General features: G+C 40.8%; 2 protein-coding genes across 2 annotated transcripts; one reads left to right on the top strand and one right to left on the bottom strand.

The window, feature by feature from the left end:
- The first annotated feature begins 1,883 nt into the window (after positions 1-1,883).
- On the top strand, positions 1,884-7,771 carry LOC308107050 (uncharacterized protein). Its single transcript, XM_080459157.1, has 8 exons — positions 1,884-2,022; positions 3,639-3,815; positions 3,886-4,155; positions 4,348-4,677; positions 4,776-5,108; positions 5,480-5,569; positions 6,100-6,119; positions 6,217-7,771. The coding sequence occupies exons 1-8, from the start codon at positions 1,956-1,958 to the stop codon at positions 6,229-6,231; spliced, it is 1,302 nt and encodes a 433-aa protein (XP_080315283.1). The 5' UTR covers positions 1,884-1,955; the 3' UTR covers positions 6,232-7,771.
- Positions 7,772-9,596: 1,825 nt separating this feature from the next.
- Positions 9,597-14,421, bottom strand: LOC308107064 (uncharacterized protein). Its single transcript, XM_080459174.1, has 8 exons — positions 14,320-14,421; positions 12,770-12,946; positions 12,439-12,699; positions 11,529-11,858; positions 10,731-11,078; positions 10,548-10,637; positions 10,222-10,268; positions 9,597-10,118 (listed from the first exon to the last, which is right to left on the bottom strand). Exons 1-7 carry the CDS (start codon positions 14,363-14,365, stop codon positions 10,243-10,245), a joined length of 1,278 nt encoding a protein of 425 aa, XP_080315300.1. The 5' UTR covers positions 14,366-14,421; the 3' UTR covers positions 9,597-10,118; positions 10,222-10,242.
- Between the last annotated feature and the right edge of the window lie 1,695 nt (positions 14,422-16,116).

The following is a 16,116-nucleotide window of genomic DNA, read 5'->3' as shown; positions in this document are numbered from 1 at the left end:
AAAGTGACTGAAGTGGGTGAAATGGGGTGTGGACAGTGTAAGATGAGTATAAATGAGTATAAATAGTATAAATAGTATAAATAATCGAGGAAAAGGGAATGTGATGTTATGTTAGCAGCTGGAGTTGAAGAGCAGAATGGCTTTGGGGACAAAGGTAGCTCTCCTCCTCTCAGTCCTGCAGGCAATGCAGCGGAGGCGCCGCCCGGAGGGAAGCCATTGAAATGCGGGGTGGAGAATGTGGGAGGGATCATTAATGATTTTGGTTGCCTGTCTCAGGGCCTGTTGGCTGAAGATGTGTGCAAGAGATCTGACAGGCAAACCAATGATTTTTGAGCAAACCGATGCAGTGCGCGGCAGTCTGTTCCTGTTTTGAAGGCTGAGGGAGTGGAACCAGCAGGTCATGGAGAAGGTCATGATGCTTTCAATGAAGGCATAGTAAAAAGTCATCATGATGGCTGTGCTGACTCCAAAGGAATTGAGTTTCCTGAGGAGGTACATTCGTTGATGACACCTCCTGAGAATCTTTTCTGTGTTGGCAGAGAATCTCGGGAGGTTGTCCATGATGGTGCCCAAATATTTGTACTCCTCCACCACCTCCATTGGCTTCCCAGAGGCCACAAAATCTGGTCTTAAATTATTTTAATGGTTTTCATCTAAACGTCACTGCAACTTCCAGTTTCAAGAAAAATATTCTTACAAACTCATTAATTGTAATTCTTCTTGGACCTTTGGCATGAAATCTTTTCCACACCTTTCGTGTACTTTTGGGTAAAAAAAGAATCTGGTTCAGTAAAAACCTGCACTCTGTGAATCTCCGTTCATTCAGTGTCTGAACAAGGAAGAAAGACTGAATGTGAATAAATCTCTGTTTGCCTCATTCAGATCTAAGTGGCCACTTCAGCCATCATCTCTGTCTCTGTCAGTGCCACTGCTCCTAACACACTGCGCTGCTCTTCATCTGTGCTCCTCTTCATCCACGCTGCTCCTCTTCAGCATGGCTGACATTAACCCTAACCCGAACCCGAACCCGAACCCTCCAGCACTGGTTGTCTGTGCTTTAATATCCACTGTCCCGTTCAAGTAAATTAATGAAGTGAAATGAAATGACGAGACACTTTTACTGGCCACATTTGTGTCTGTATATAAAGAATAGGAGACAAAAGTCACTCTTAAGAGTTGTCAAGGGGTGAATTTGAAATTCAACGTTATAAAGAATCATGAAGTCATTTAAAGCAATAAAACTGAATCACCTGGTCGTCCTTGCAAATCGTTCAGATATATGTTTAGCTGGCTCACATGTACGTGTCGACACACTATTCTTATTTTCTTTCTTTAATTCCAGATTATGCTCTTGTTGTATTTTCGTATAAAGAAAGAATATTTAATCACAAACATGTTAAATTTACTTTTACTGTCAAAAAGATTATTTAGGTACAAAGAATTGATTAACCACTGAGAATCCTACTGAAGTTGTATTCGCTTATAATTTGGTTTAGATATTATTTTGTCACATAACAGATCTTTTTTTTTTCAAAATAACTTCTCTTACTTATTAAAGTCAGATGTCCTCTTACACAACTTCACAACTCCAAAGATTCTAGCCTAGATAATAAAGGTATTTATGGAACTTTTTTTTATTAACCTGTCTGTTTAGAATGTTCATTGAGGGTGTTGTGTTGGTCTTTCCTCTTCTCACAGGTATTATTCACTTTGCTGCTGATGCAAATGCATTGTCAGTCAGATTTTACACAAACACACACGCACACACACACACACACACACACACACACAAACACACACTTACGCGCGCGCAGGATTCAGTTGGTCGGCGGCGCCTGCTCGTCACGTGATTCGAGCAAAAGGCAAATCAACAAGTCATGAATATTAAACTATGAAATGAAAGTGAAAGTCTCAGGAGAGACTTGCTCTGCAGCTCCAACGGGGAAAAACAAGCAATGACTTTAATCCTTACAACGATGGGTTTCATCTTAAAGATCCTTTTACATTTATCGCTGTACACAGGTGAGTGATTGTCTTTGACTTTGTTGTGTTTACTTTGTCAACCGACAACAAATCAGCCACGTCTTGGAATCGCTTCCTGAAATACTGACATATTTAGCATGAGCTTTGTTCACAGTGTACACATACACATTATCGAGCAACAACACTTCATTTAAAACATTTCAGCCATATAAGCACAATTCACATAGTAAAAGGCTGGAATTTGGTCACTTCGCTGTTAGTGTGTCTGTGGGAGCAACATGGAACCACGACTGGTGTAACGAGAAAGAACTGAGCCCAAAACGTCATTTAAAAGATGTAATAAAACCCAAAATGTAATAACGGGTCAATAATGCAACATGATGCTGAGCCCAAAACTTAAAAAAACCTTTTAATATTACATTTTGAGGCAGACACAATATTGTAATAATAGTGTAATCATTTTATTACATCATAAAGTGAGGCAATGAATTCATGGTTTGAACTTGAAATAACGGGTTCTTAAAGTTTGGACTATTTGTTTATACTAGGGATGTCCCCATCACACTTTTTTGCCCCGATACCGATCCGATTTTTCAGAATTGAGTATCGGCCGATACCGATACTTTGCCGATCCGATACTCACATTGCTATTGCAAATATACTCAATAGTCTATTTTTGGAGCAACTAAGATGTCTAAAGCTAAAAGCACTATTGGCAGAAGCTTTGTTTAGATAGAAATTATTGTAAAACTCACTTATTGAATCAAAATTCTTCTCTTTCTTTTTAGTTGTTGTTGTAAACTGAGGGTACATCCACACGACGATAAAACGATCTTTGTCCTCCCTGGCCTTCTCCTAAAAAGCCTCCGTCCACACCGCACTATGAACACGGCTCAACACGAGGCTTCAGGGCATGTAGTACACATGCCAGGCCTTTAGGGGCGCTGTGACTCACCAAACACAATTAAAAAGCAGAAGAAGACAGACCACATAGAAATTTAGAAGTAGACTTATACACATAAACACATAAACCACTATATATAACTCTAGTTTTATAGGTCTATGGCCCCGCTCCGCCTGCTTCTAGCTTCTGCAGCTCGACCGGAGCTTCTAGTCCCTGATTGTTGTGGTTATTAGGGGACGTTGTGGACCTCGTTTTTTTTTTGTTTGTTTGTTTTTTGTTAGATCGGCTGGATTTGCCGATTCCCGATCACTCACAAATCACTAATATCGACATCCCAAGCTTATACATATATCTGTATACAGTTTGTAGTTTTTATGTATGATTGCTGTTGCCCGAGTCAGTTATAGTCTTCTGTTCTCTACAATCTGGAATCTATTTCTAAAAATCATCAGCACAACATATTGTATAAGAAATAAACATATTAATATCACATTTGAATTCTTGTTAAATACTTGTACATTATTGACCAGTTGATACATTTCAGGTTTTATCACATATTCTATAACAATTCGGGTCATAGTTAGAGTAACGTGTCACTGACTTTGCTCAGTTGGCAGAAAATGGACCATCATGTTAACAGAGGTAAACATTTAATGTATAATGTTTATGCATAAACGCTCTGGTTTAATTGTTTAGGACCGCTGAAATGTGAGTCCTGTATTTATAACTCTTTTTTTTTTGTTTTTCCCAGGTGTGCAGTGTGTCAGCGACATACGTGCTCTGAACTGTAAGTTCTCTGACCAAGAATCATTTATAACTGATAAAGGAACACATGACATCAGGTTCATCCACAAGAATGTTATTCTGCTGTTTGGCCAAAAAGGAGAGGCCCCTGTGAAACCAGACACGGTCACTTTCCTGCTCACCGGTGAGTTACTGCAGCCTGCATATGAACGAGACTGGACGCTGCTGGTTTACTGGTTTCTCTTGTGTTGTAGGAACTAATCTGGACTTGCGGTTGTACTTGGAGGGAGCAGATGAAGACCAGCTGGAGTGTGTGCTGCATCGATACAATACAAACGGTGTTCATGTCCAGTGGCCTCTTCAAAAAACTCAAGACTATAACTACTGGTACAACTGCGTCATCGAACACAGACTTTTCACTGTGACCAGCTTCCTCAGACAGCCGTCCCCAAACCCCGCTCCGGGACACCATGACTACCACAACTGGACTGTGATCAACGATGGAGACGTCCTCACCACAACAGGTATATATATAGATATATATATATATCTATATATATATCTGTACCAGGAGAAAATCCACACACTTGCAGGGAGAACATGCAAACTTCACACAGAATGAACCCCGAGACTCAAACTGGTGATGTTCTCGCTGTGAGGCCAGAGAGCTAACCACTACACCACTGTGCAAACATGGTCTGTCTTTGTTTCCACAGTTGCCCTGGTCATGAAAACAAACACTCCAGAAGTGAAATCAGCGCTGGGGGCCAAAACAAAGCTGGACTGTCAGTTTGTGTTTGACCACGTGGGAGCAGACTACACCCTGGAGTGGTTCTCATACATCAGTGGTCAGAGGAAGCAGCTCTTCAACCACAACAGCCGCTCAGGATTGACTCAGGGGACTGGTGTCGGTATGAAGGCCCTTCAAAAAGGAGATGCCTCCTATGACCTACCTGCTGCTGATAAAGGCAGCCAGCAGACCTTTGTTTGTTCAGTGTCCGTGAATCCATTGGTCGCAAGCCTGAACATACATTGGACCATTGAAGGTAAACAATCGTAAACATCACAATGTTTTCAGCTCCAATGTACGAATCGTGATCATTTTGCTAAATTTGATGTAATCTCTTCTTTTTTTTCTCTTAAGAGAAACCTAAAGTTTCCCTTAGTGTGCCACGGGTGCTCTCAATCAAGGAGGGCAAATTTGAAAGGATTGATTGTCGAGCAGGTCACTACTACCCTCGGGATGTAAAGATGATTTGGTATCGGTACAAACCGACAGCATTGGGTCAGACTCTCCCTGATGTTCTCAACAAGACGCACTCCAGCCACATGACTAACGACGACGGCACTGCATCTTTGGACGCTTACATCCACCTCCGCCCTTCAGTGAAGGACTCAGGGACACAGTTTATATGCAGTGTCTTCCACCAGTCCCTGAGGGTGCCTATCAGAATGAGCTTCATAATACAAGTTGAAGGTAAGAAGCAGGGCTGGGAAATTTGACCTAAAAAAAAAAACTTTTTTTAAAGAAAAATTTGAGTTTCGATTAAATTTTTGATTTTTTTTTTTCAATGCACTTAGAAATGACTGGAAACATCAGATATATTGAAACCCACCAGGAATGGTAGAAAGGAATGTGAAAAATGCCCCCCCCCCCCAAAAAAAAATAAAATTGTTGGGTTGAATTTGCAAACTGAAAATCCTTTTTAGCCACAAATTCCATTAATCGATAACATCCATTTTTTCCCAGCCCCAGTAAGAAGAGATTTCGATTTTCACACTGTTGTACACACGAGTCACCACCTGGTGGCAGCAAAGAAACATGTTCCGTCTGTTTTCTTTGCTCAGATCCAATGAAGCGGCTGTTCATCTTCTATATCTTCTTCAGCGCCATCATAATGGCAGCCCTTCTGTACATTATACACAGCATGCGCTCAGGTAAGTGCAGGGGCCACAGATGCACAGTCCTGAACAAACGTTTGTGATTAGAAGAAACAGTAGCAAGAGACAAAAAAAACGTGTAGGCAAGTTCTGCAAAAACATACAGACTTGAATGCGTAAATGGATTTGGTTCTCAGACACCAACTGATCCCTCTTCAGACATGTCTAAAGCACAGATCAGTGTGTCGCTGAACAACACTGTGGGCAACATGGCCAACTAACATAGAAACCATTAACATAGAAACCCAAGGTTCTGGGCATAAAAGAAAATTCTGGTGTTTCTGGTCAGAGAATGTCAGTTCATACTGTGGTCAGAGGAATTGGGTGAGAGGCCAATATCATCTTCTGAATTCAGATGCTTCAGATTTGTATGAATCTGTGTATGCAGAAGTTACTAAATCACCACAAACCAGTCAGTCCAGTACAATCTTTGTAACCGATCCAGATCAGATGTAACATCAACATAAAGGCATGTGTATGAGAGTCACTGAAACAGATAATAGTAATAGATATTTGTTTCTCCACAGCAAGAAGACGGCTGTTCCGGGTATGGTGACATGAACACAAATGCTTAACTAATCTGATAAACACATGTTAACACACGTTTGAATCTGCATGGCTGTGATTTAATCTGTCCTGAGCAGAGGCTGCCCTACTGATCGGGACTGGTGACCTGAAAAGAGCCTCATCCAGTCACAGTGAAGGAAGAGCCTCCGCTTTGCTCCTCCCAACTCACGTACACTTTTTACCTCCGTCGGGGGCTCCATGTTTTCATTGGTGTGGGGTTTTGTTTGTTTTTTGTTTGGGTTTGTTGGTTAGAGTTTGATCATATTCTGGATCCAGAAGAAAACGTTGGATTTTACTGTAATATGGAAATTATGAATGTCTTAAATCAAACTCCTCGGGCTGATTGGCTCCTCGATGAAGGCAGAAGAGATGCAATCTGATTGAGATTCGGGTCATATTATGGACATTAAATCAAATATAAACACCCGAGAGAAGGTTGTGGGTTCAAGTACGGCCTGGGGCCTTTCTATATGTCGAGGTTGCATGTTCTCCCCATGTGTGTGTTGGGGTTTCCTCAAGATACTCCGGTTTCCTCCTACAGTCCAAAAACCTGCATGTGACGTTAACTGGTGACACTAATTGCCCCTAAATGTGAGTGTGTGTGGTTGTTTGTCTGTGTATATGAGTTTGCCCTGTGACATACTGGTAACCTGTCCAGAGTGTATCCTGCCGTCGCCCCTCAGGAAGCTGGGATCGGCTCCAGCGCCCTGCAACCCTGAACAGGATGAGTGGGATAGAAGATGGACAATATGATCCAGATATCTAAGTGTACATATTTGCGATTGATGGGTTTCGCTGGAAGGGGGAAATGGTGGATTGATTAATTAGGAGTTGTTTTGAGTTTAGTTTTTATGCTGAATGCCGTTTTTGTCTTTGTTTGTCTGGATCACTGTCGTCACTACGATTTCAAGGCCTTAAGGGTTTTCCCCTCTCGGATATAATTCACTATTGGATTACTGCAAAGCCAAACTGAGGCAGACGTGCTCACTCTCACCAACGTACAGAATCTGTTAGGCAAGCGATTTTATTCATATAGCACTTGAAATGAACCGCAGTGGACCAAAGTGCTTTACAGTAGAATAAATAAGGTGTAAAAATGCACAATAAAATAGATACTTTAGATTCTAGAAAGTGTCTAGTAATAGTTTGCTTTGTAACGTGTATATTTAATTTGAGCAAATCCTGAGGATTTTCGGGGACTTGGTTTTCTGATGGTACACTTTCATTGCACAAGTAAGCATCAGTAAACGTGGTATAATATTGAAATTGCAAATTAAATTTTTTTTTTTTTTTTTGTGAAATTGAAGTTGTCCAGGTTTTGTAAAAAGATGTTAAATTAAATGTCAATTTTCATATTGTACTCATAACTCTTTGCACTAAAACATAGTAAAACTGTGGAGTTATTTGAATGTTCTAAGGTCACATTGCAGATTGGATAGAAAGGGACTGCATGTGGACTAAAATGAAGTTGATACCCCCCCGAGTGTAAAACAATGGAATAGCAGTAGGAGTTTATGCAGGTCATATTTTCAGATTTGAGACTAATGTCCTATATTTTAGATGTGGTTTATCAAGTTTTGCCATGTTTTGAGTGAATAATAAATGTTTTCTATGGATTAAAAGGGTTTTTTTCTGCCTGTTTTATTATTTTCCCAGCACATCTAACCCCATATTTCATCTCTTCACTGAAATGTTATCCAGCAGCATTTGACAACCAACCAACAGGCTAACTTTATTTTTTTTTTTCATTTACTTTCTTCTGAGTTACGACAGAAAGATTGTATAGTTCGATTGAAGGAGCAACAAAAACTATTTTGAGTCAATTATCACAATTTGTTTTTTCAACTAACTTAATTGAAGATAATTTCTCATATTTCTTATTCAATACTCTTTTAAATATCAGATGATAACTTTTCGTTGTAAGTATTGTATCACTATATTGGGAGTAATAATTGAATGTACTCATTATGGTGTAAGCAATGTAAAGAGTTTGTCAGGGAACCAATACATCTCAGTCATTTGTGACGAAGCTTCTGGATATTTTGGAACATTCCCCCTCAGAACAGTTCAGGCCAGACAGAAAACCAACCGTCAGTTGTAGCTCTTTTCTAGAGTAGGAATATCTAAAGAGACGCTGACACACTGTGGTACGTCTTTTTTTTCCTCTGAACTATTGCATCAGCTGCAAGGTCCGAAGGGGATCAGTACCACTCATTATCATCTTCAGATGTTAGAACTGGGAATAATCGAGGCGTCTGCTCAATTGTTCTGCTGCCAGTGAAAGATGGATCCCCGAGGTTTTGCATTGATTTCATGTATCTGAATGCCAACTCTTAACTTTCACCTATATCCTTTGCCAAGAACTGATGGACAAAGTCGGCGAGCACATCATCACGTTGGACGTCCCTACATTGGCAGCAGCTCTGGCAGCAGAAGCAAAGGAGCTTATAGCCTGAAGACACTGGTGTATTTACCTGTTCATTCCATTTGGCCTCCAGGGAGCACCAGTCACATTTCAAAGTCTAATCATGACCTCAGGGGAACGTCTGAGTTTGCTGCAGCATATCTGGAGTATGTTGTCGTATAGCAGGTCAATGCGACCCACGTTTAGGTTCTACTGGAGTGAACGTCCATCGAGGAAATGTGACATAGCCAGATCTGCCAAGGTGAGGTCACAAGTTGGGAAGATGGGGGCTATTCAGGTATGTCCAAAAAAGACGGTGAGGAATTTCACGAGTTTGGTTGGATGGTATCGGAATTGTTTTCTCAGCTGCATTACTGACTGATCTCACCAAAACCTGAGCTCCGAACGAGGTACGCTGAACTGAGGAGTGTCATAAAGCCTTCATATGCCGGAAGGAAGCCGTCTGTAGCCAGCCTGTCCTCCAGGTGGAGGCTTCGGGAGAAGGTGTAGGAGATCTGCAAGAGATCATCGGAGAGAGGAGGCCAGTAGAGAACCAGGGGATGAAGCAGTGTGTTGGGTGTTTGATCATCTCAGCTATTATCTGCTGTGGCACCACTTTGTCCTGGAGACAGTTCCCCGGGGCGCTCGTCTCTTCATTTTCACTGTGCTTTAGTGCAAAGATGGGAAAAAAAAATACATTCAATTTGACATCTTTACAAAACCCCCGAAGAGTTCAAGTTCACAAAATGAAATATGTGCAATTTCAGCTTTACTCTATATTTACTGATGCGCCCTGGTGCAGAAACAGAACCAAGTCTGGTATTTGCAGGGTTATTGTTCACACAGTTTTTCAGTTCAGGGCTCATTTTTGTGTCCATAACTCTCATTGAAACACTAAACTCCTCAGTACATAAATGATCATGGTAAATTCAGTATGGTTGACACCTGTGCTCTACACTCACTCAGCAGGTATATGACGTGGTCATTTTCTCATCCATATAAAGAAGTTAGAAACGTGTGAATGCATCAATGTGCTGATAGAAACCACGGAATCTCAGTCTTGCATTGTTTTTTATTCAGTAAAGCTTGCACACTTCGACTCATCATAACATTTCCTTTAACCATCAATCAATCAATCAATCAATGTAACTCCAGGTTTGGGGGAAACCTGCAAAAAAATAACTCTGTACATTGGTGAGAGTGGGCGTGTCTGCCGCAGTTCGGCTTCCCTGTGATCTTTTAGTGAATCAGATCAGAGAGGGGAAAATACTACCGCAAGCCCTGGCAATCGTAGTGACTACAATGATCCACTTGCGAAAAAAATAAAAAAAGAAGAATACCATTCCCCCCGAAACACTAAATCCATCTTAAAGGACAATTTCTCCCTTCCAGCTTCTGGATCCAGAATATGATCCGCCTCTCACCAACAATCCACCAAACCTGCATCATTGAAAACATAGATGCCTCGACAGAGGTAAAAGAAATATGAGTGAGGTGGGAGGAAAGGTAGAGGGTCTTCTTTCACTGTGGCTGGACGAGGCTGTTTTCATGTAACTAGTACCAATGAGTAGACATCTGTTAAAGACAAACGCAGATGCAAACATGTAAATAAAGGTACTAACACGTATTCATGAGACTGTTTAAATCTATGTATATATTCATATGTAGATATTCATACTCATTGAATATATTCATGTCTTTATACCCGATACTTCAATCTTCTTGCTGTGGAAAAGGAAATGATTATTAGTAATATATTCCTTTCTTTATGTTTGCTGTTACATCTGATCAGGACTGCTTACAGAGATTTTATTGAACTAACTGGTTTGTGGTGATTTAATCACTTTTCTATCCACAGACTCAGTCAAATCTGAAGCATCTGAATTCAGGAGATGATACTCAACTCCTACAGGATGAGTTTCTTTGTTGTGTCTCGGCTTTTCTTTGAATCTTTGAAAAAATTTCTAAATCAAGGACTGTAGATCTGTGGAAATCTGTTCTTACCTGAACGTGGGTTGTATGCGAAATAGAAAAGGACTGACACGAGCATTATGAAGACGATGATGGTGAAGAATGGCATTACCATGGCTTGCTCTGAGCAGAGAAAACACACAGCACATGTACTTCTGCTGCCACCAGCTGACGATTCATGTGCGCTACAGTAGAAATACCAAGAACTCCCATTACCTTCGACATATATGATGAAGCTCCTTTTGATAGGCACGGTCAGGGACTGGTGGAAGACACTGCAGGTGAACTGTGTCCCCGAGTCCTTCACTGAAGGTTGGAGGTCGAGGCTGGAAAACATTGAGAGAGTGCCGTTGTCCTGGGAGCCGACCACCCTGACGTTCTTGCTGAGAATAGCAGGGACCGGACCGCGGCCCAGGCTGCTCAGGCCTGACGATTTGATCTGAGTCCAAAGTATCTCCACATTCTCAGGGTAGAAGTCCTCTGCTGTGCAAGTAATCGATGCTTTTGGACCGTTCTCCACTAACAAGAGTATGCTTTCCACGTTAATGGAAACTTTGGGACGCACTTAGGAAAGAGAGGAGAGAGAATGAGGTTAAAATTTGAAAAGAAAAAATTTAATTCTCAAAACTTATATATTTTCTTGGCATCAAACAGTAACCAAGAACTATTCTATCACTGAAGCTTGATATTCTTCAGCAATACTAACAATTACTGGGCTGCTGACTCTGCATCTACTATGAGAGAAAGTAAAAAAAAAAAAAAAAAAAATAGAATGAGCTTATTTCTGACAAAGTCAACATCCGAATCGTCAAAAATATTTCTGAAGTCAGAGGTAAGTACAGGTTGGAAAAATTTAATTCAAGCAAATAAAGAGGTTGCAAAGCAGCTACCAATGATCTTACTGAATAGTTCTCTTAAACTTAGCACTAACAATATATTAAAATATTGGCCCAGGTAAACACGTGGGTATTTCTGATGCGATGTAGAACTTTTATTTTATTTTTATTTTTTTACCTTCAATAATCCAATGTATGTTCAGGCTTGTGACCAATGAATTCATGGACACTGAACAAACAAAGGTCTGCTGGCTGCCTTTATCAGCAGCAGGTAGGTCATAGGAGGCATCTCCTTTTTGAAGGGCCTTCATACCGACACCAGTCCCCTGAGTCAATCCTGAGCGGCTGTTGTGGTTGAAGAGCTGCTTCCTCTGACCACTGATGTATGAGAACCACTCCAGGGTGTAGTCTGCTCCCTCGTGGTCAATCACAAACTGACAGTCCAGCTTTGTTTTGGCCCCCAGCGCTGATTTCACTTCTGGAGTGTTTGTTTTCATGACCAGGGCAACTGTGGAAACAAAGACAGACCATGTTTGCACAGTGGTGTAGTGGTTAGCTCTCTGGCCTCACAGCGAGAACATCACCAGTTTGAGTCTCGGGGTTCATTCTGTGTGAAGTTTGCACGTTCTCCCTGCAAGTGTGATATTGTGTCTTCTTGATGAAACTTGAAGCTCCACGCACAACCCGTGTTTGAAAAGGAGACATGAATCAGTTCAGCCTTCAGCAGACATGATGTCGTTATTTTAGTGAGAGGCATTTCCCTCGCTGGCTCCCGCACACATTCTGGTTGCTAATTTGATTATAACACTGATTTCTATCTTCTTTTTTTTTAAACAGAAAGCCTTTTTTTTCTCCTTTTTAGTAAAAAAGCCCATGTTTGATGTTCAACACAGAAAATCTCTGATTAAAAGAAATGTGGGGGGTGCAGCTGAGAAAATGCCTTTCACTATAGAAACATCACTGCCTGCTGAAGGCTGAGAGGACTTTCATTCACTGTTATTGTCGGTGGACCACTTGCAAAACTGAAAGCTTAATCTGTTTGTGTCAGTTTATGCAGGATCTTAGTAAATCGGGCCTCTTGTCTTTACCTGTTGTGGGGAGGATATCTCCATTCTTGAGAACAGGCCAACTGTCCTGTCTTGGAGCAGGTTTTTGGGACGGTTGTCTGAGGAAGCTGGTCACAGTGAAAAGTCTGTGTTTGATAGTGCAGTTGTACCAGTAGTTATAGTCCTGAGCTGCTTGAAGAGGCCACTGGACATGAACGCCGTTTGTATTGTAGCGATGCAACTCACACTCCCGGTGGTCTGCGTCTTTATCCTCCAAGTACAACCGCAAGTCCAGATTACTTCCTACAGCACAAGAAAAACCGGTAAACCAGCAGCGTCCAGTCTCGTCTGTCTGTAGGCTGCAGTAGCTCACCATTGACCAGGAAGATGACGGCGTCTGGATTCACAGGGGCCTCTCCTTTCTGGCCAAACTGCAGAATTACTTCTCTGTGGGTGACCCTGATTTCAGGGTGTCCATCTTTATTCTGGAACAATTCTTGGTCAGAGAGCTTACAGGTGAGTGAAAGTATGTGGTTGAAACACTGTACACCTGGGAAAAAAAATCAACAATCTGTTAATACATACAAAGCTGGACATTTTGGGGCTTGAAACACAAAAGGTCTCAGTTTTTCTAGACAATTAAAAATACACTAAACCAAAGAGTGTGTGCAGTTAATGTTGATCTCTATGAACATGATCATCCACAGTTTACTGCCAACCGAACAAACTCAATGAAACCATTACACCCTAATGACCCAACGTGCCCCTTTTACCCTCCACAGAACAACATTCATTCTATCGCCTTGCCAATACCTCAAGCTGCTTTTCTGAGAAGATGTCCGTGAATTAGTGTCAGAGCAGTCAAATCTGAATGCTCCTGTGAGACCCAGAAAAACCCCCAAACCTCTGGACTAAAGAGCTGGAGCAGTTCCTGGGTACTGTGGTCTACGTATCACAGAAGGGATGACCAGCCACCCACAGGATTTGGCGTCAAATCAGCCGAGTGTCTCGTGAAGCTGACACCGCGAATCTGAATCGATGAGACGCCATCAAGAAAGCCCTTCGCTTCAATAACGATGAAGCAGGAAGACTAGATCATTCAAATGCACTTTACAAGATCAGGCCACCGGGAGATCGTCTCGCGTAGAAGTTGGAAATGATCCCAATGAGTGAAAAGCTTGTTTAGACGAACAGATGGTTCCGTTCAAGGGAAGGAACAAGCTGGAGCAACACCTTCTTGCTAAAGTTACAAAATACTTGTCTTGGCCAGTTCTGGAGATTTTCCACACAACTTTGAGATGTGTGAGCGATGTACAACCCCTGATCTAATAATATATTTCATCATTTCAATGTGAAAAAGCTTCGGTGTTTTCATTCCACATCAGCTCAGTGACGCCCTCAAGCAACAAACCTATAGTGACTGAAGCATTATTAAGAATCCTGAAGCTCTCAGTCGGTGATATGCAACATTTTCTCCTTGGCCTTTTTTTTTTTTTTAACCTTTAAAAACCTTGTGCTTCTTGTTGAAATGTTTAAAATTACAAACTTTGTCCACAAGACAAGTTTTTCATGAAATATGTCATGAAGATAAAACTAATATCTAAAACAATTAGTTTCATTAGTCTGAATCACCATACAAAGAAGTAATCTGAGTACACAGCAGCAAGAAACACCTTTTTTTTCTTTCGTATGATTCCAAAAAAACACCAACAAATTACAACAAATGTATTATAGAAACTCAACATGGACTGAAACTGCATGTTTGTCTTAAAGACACGTATTTATCCTGAAAATGGCATTTCGCTCTCAGGTTAAGTGTAGTGAAGGTCAGTGTACTCCTCCATTGCTAGTCATCATTCCATTCATCACTTTTCAGTGACTAAAAAGCTGCAACTTGTAAAAAAAAAAAATGAGATTACTCACCCGTGTACAGACACAAATGAAAAAGTATCTTGAAGATGAAACTCATGGTTGTGCACTTGTAATTCCCTGCTTGGTTGAGCTGCACGGCAGGTTTCTCAAGATGCATTCAGAGTTAAATACAAACCATAGTTACTTCATTTGCATGTTGGAATCACGTGGTGAGCAATCACACAATCATAACCAGTCGCCACACAGTGAACGTGTGTCTTGAATATTCATGTCAGTTGGTTTTAGGATTTAATTGCACACAATGATGTAGTTACACCGTTTAAAAGCTCAGGCAACATTTCTCTGTGTCCGTAAGTCTGAAATTTATGTTTTCAATGGGTTTCAGTTATACTTGTCATAATTAGGAGAAATACACACTTGGAATATTTCGGTCTGTGCAAAGATGTTTCGTTTTTTAAAAATCAAATTACAGGAATGAATGAACTATTCGATGACACGACCTCCATATGAATAAAGCTTGAAATGTCAGTTTGCATTTAAAACGCAATGTGGGGAAAGTTTAAAATGTTTTTTTTCACACACACAAGGGAACATTGCAACAAAGGCAGAATAAGAGGAAACTGAGTTAGGACCCGTGAGAAGAGGAAAGGGAAGCAGAGCGACACACAGAAACATGGCAGACAGGTTAATAAATGTACCTGTGCGTACTAACCTGAGGCTGAAAGTGTTTGCGTGGAATGAAGCCATCAAACTGGAAAATGTTTTCTCCTCAACGGAGCCTTTGTCGTTACATTAGACGATATTATGTGTCACTAAATTATAATTATCTTAGCTGGGACCTTTGGATGCTTGATTTAATTTGCGTATTAAATCAGATTTAATCTTTAAGAACTTCATTACATTTTGTATATAGTGGAGATTATTGAAATAGGGTGACTATATTATTATTTATAAAAAAAGAGGTCAATTGACTTTAGATCAGGGGCGTCAAACATACACATGGCCAAAACATTCTCCTGTGTGCAGCAGCAACAACGACTTTGTGCGTGTGTGTGTGTGTGTGTGTAGTTATGTTCAATCATTCTGATCATCTTATTCTATTTATTTGTTATTACATGTATGAAAATTTTATAAATCTTTGAATTACAAAAGAATACAAAGAACATAAATCCTCTTTTCAAACAGAAAAATAATGTCACGAATAAACAAATATCCAGCTATCACAAAACATATCTTCCAGTTTATTAATGTAATAAACAATGAGGTTAAAAAGTGTCGAGACTTCGATCTTTAGTTTTTCATTCACATATCTCTGTGACCTTTATTACAAACAAAAGCAAATGTACCAGACTTACAAACGGAGCCTCGTATTTGTCATTCTCCTTTGCTGTGGCCAGACTCCCTCTGTGATTTAGCAGAGCCGCCCCCAGGGTCTTGACATCCAGCGCTTTGAAAAACAAAGACATACCAGGAATTGTCACTCAGTTATGAAACCCTTTTTGGATCATCACGTCGAGTGGAATGGGGGACACACCTTGCAGTGTGAGGCCCTGACAGCTGCAACTCAAGTCACTTTTCAGCAGGAATGATCGTGTCGTCTGTCCCAGCAGGGAGATCAGGTTCACTTTGACAATAGGTGTGGGTTTATTTTAGGAATCCAGCTGAAACCTGTTGCTCCACTTCTGTTGTTTTTATCGACAAAATTATCAGTTCTCCAACTTGGGAGTAAATTTTTTTTGGTTTCTCCAGATGTAAATGAGACTAAAAACCAAAATCATCCCCGCGGTGGTTTTATTCAATTCAATATATCCGTCCATCCATCTTCCGTACCGCTTATCCCGTTCATGT

The sequence above is a fragment of the Lipophrys pholis genome, assembly GCF_963383615.2.
Source record: "Lipophrys pholis genome assembly, chromosome: 3".
NCBI lineage: Eukaryota > Metazoa > Chordata > Actinopteri > Blenniiformes > Blenniidae > Lipophrys > Lipophrys pholis.
Note: the sequence above shows the minus strand (reverse complement) of the source record. Positions and strands in the feature narration are given on the sequence as shown.

Bases quoted from the DNA above. Each gene is read 5' to 3' on its own strand.
- LOC308107064 (XM_080459174.1), bottom strand. From the start codon at position 14,365: ATGAGTTTCATCTTCAAGATACTTTTTCATTTGTGTCTGTACACGG. The intron at 12,947-14,319 runs GTGAGTAATCTC...TTTTTTTCCCAG, and splicing joins TCATTTGTGTCTGTACACGG to GTGTACAGTGTTTCAACCAC. The intron at 10,269-10,547 runs GTAAGAACAGAT...CCTTTTCCACAG, and splicing joins CGCATACAACCCACGTTCAG to CAAGAAGATTGAAGTATCGG.
- LOC308107050 (XM_080459157.1), top strand. From the start codon at position 1,956: ATGACTTTAATCCTTACAACGATGGGTTTCATCTTAAAGATCCTTTTA. The intron at 2,023-3,638 runs GTGAGTGATTGT...TGTTTTTCCCAG, and splicing joins ACATTTATCGCTGTACACAG to GTGTGCAGTGTGTCAGCGAC. The intron at 4,678-4,775 runs GTAAACAATCGT...TTTTCTCTTAAG, and splicing joins CATACATTGGACCATTGAAG to AGAAACCTAAAGTTTCCCTT.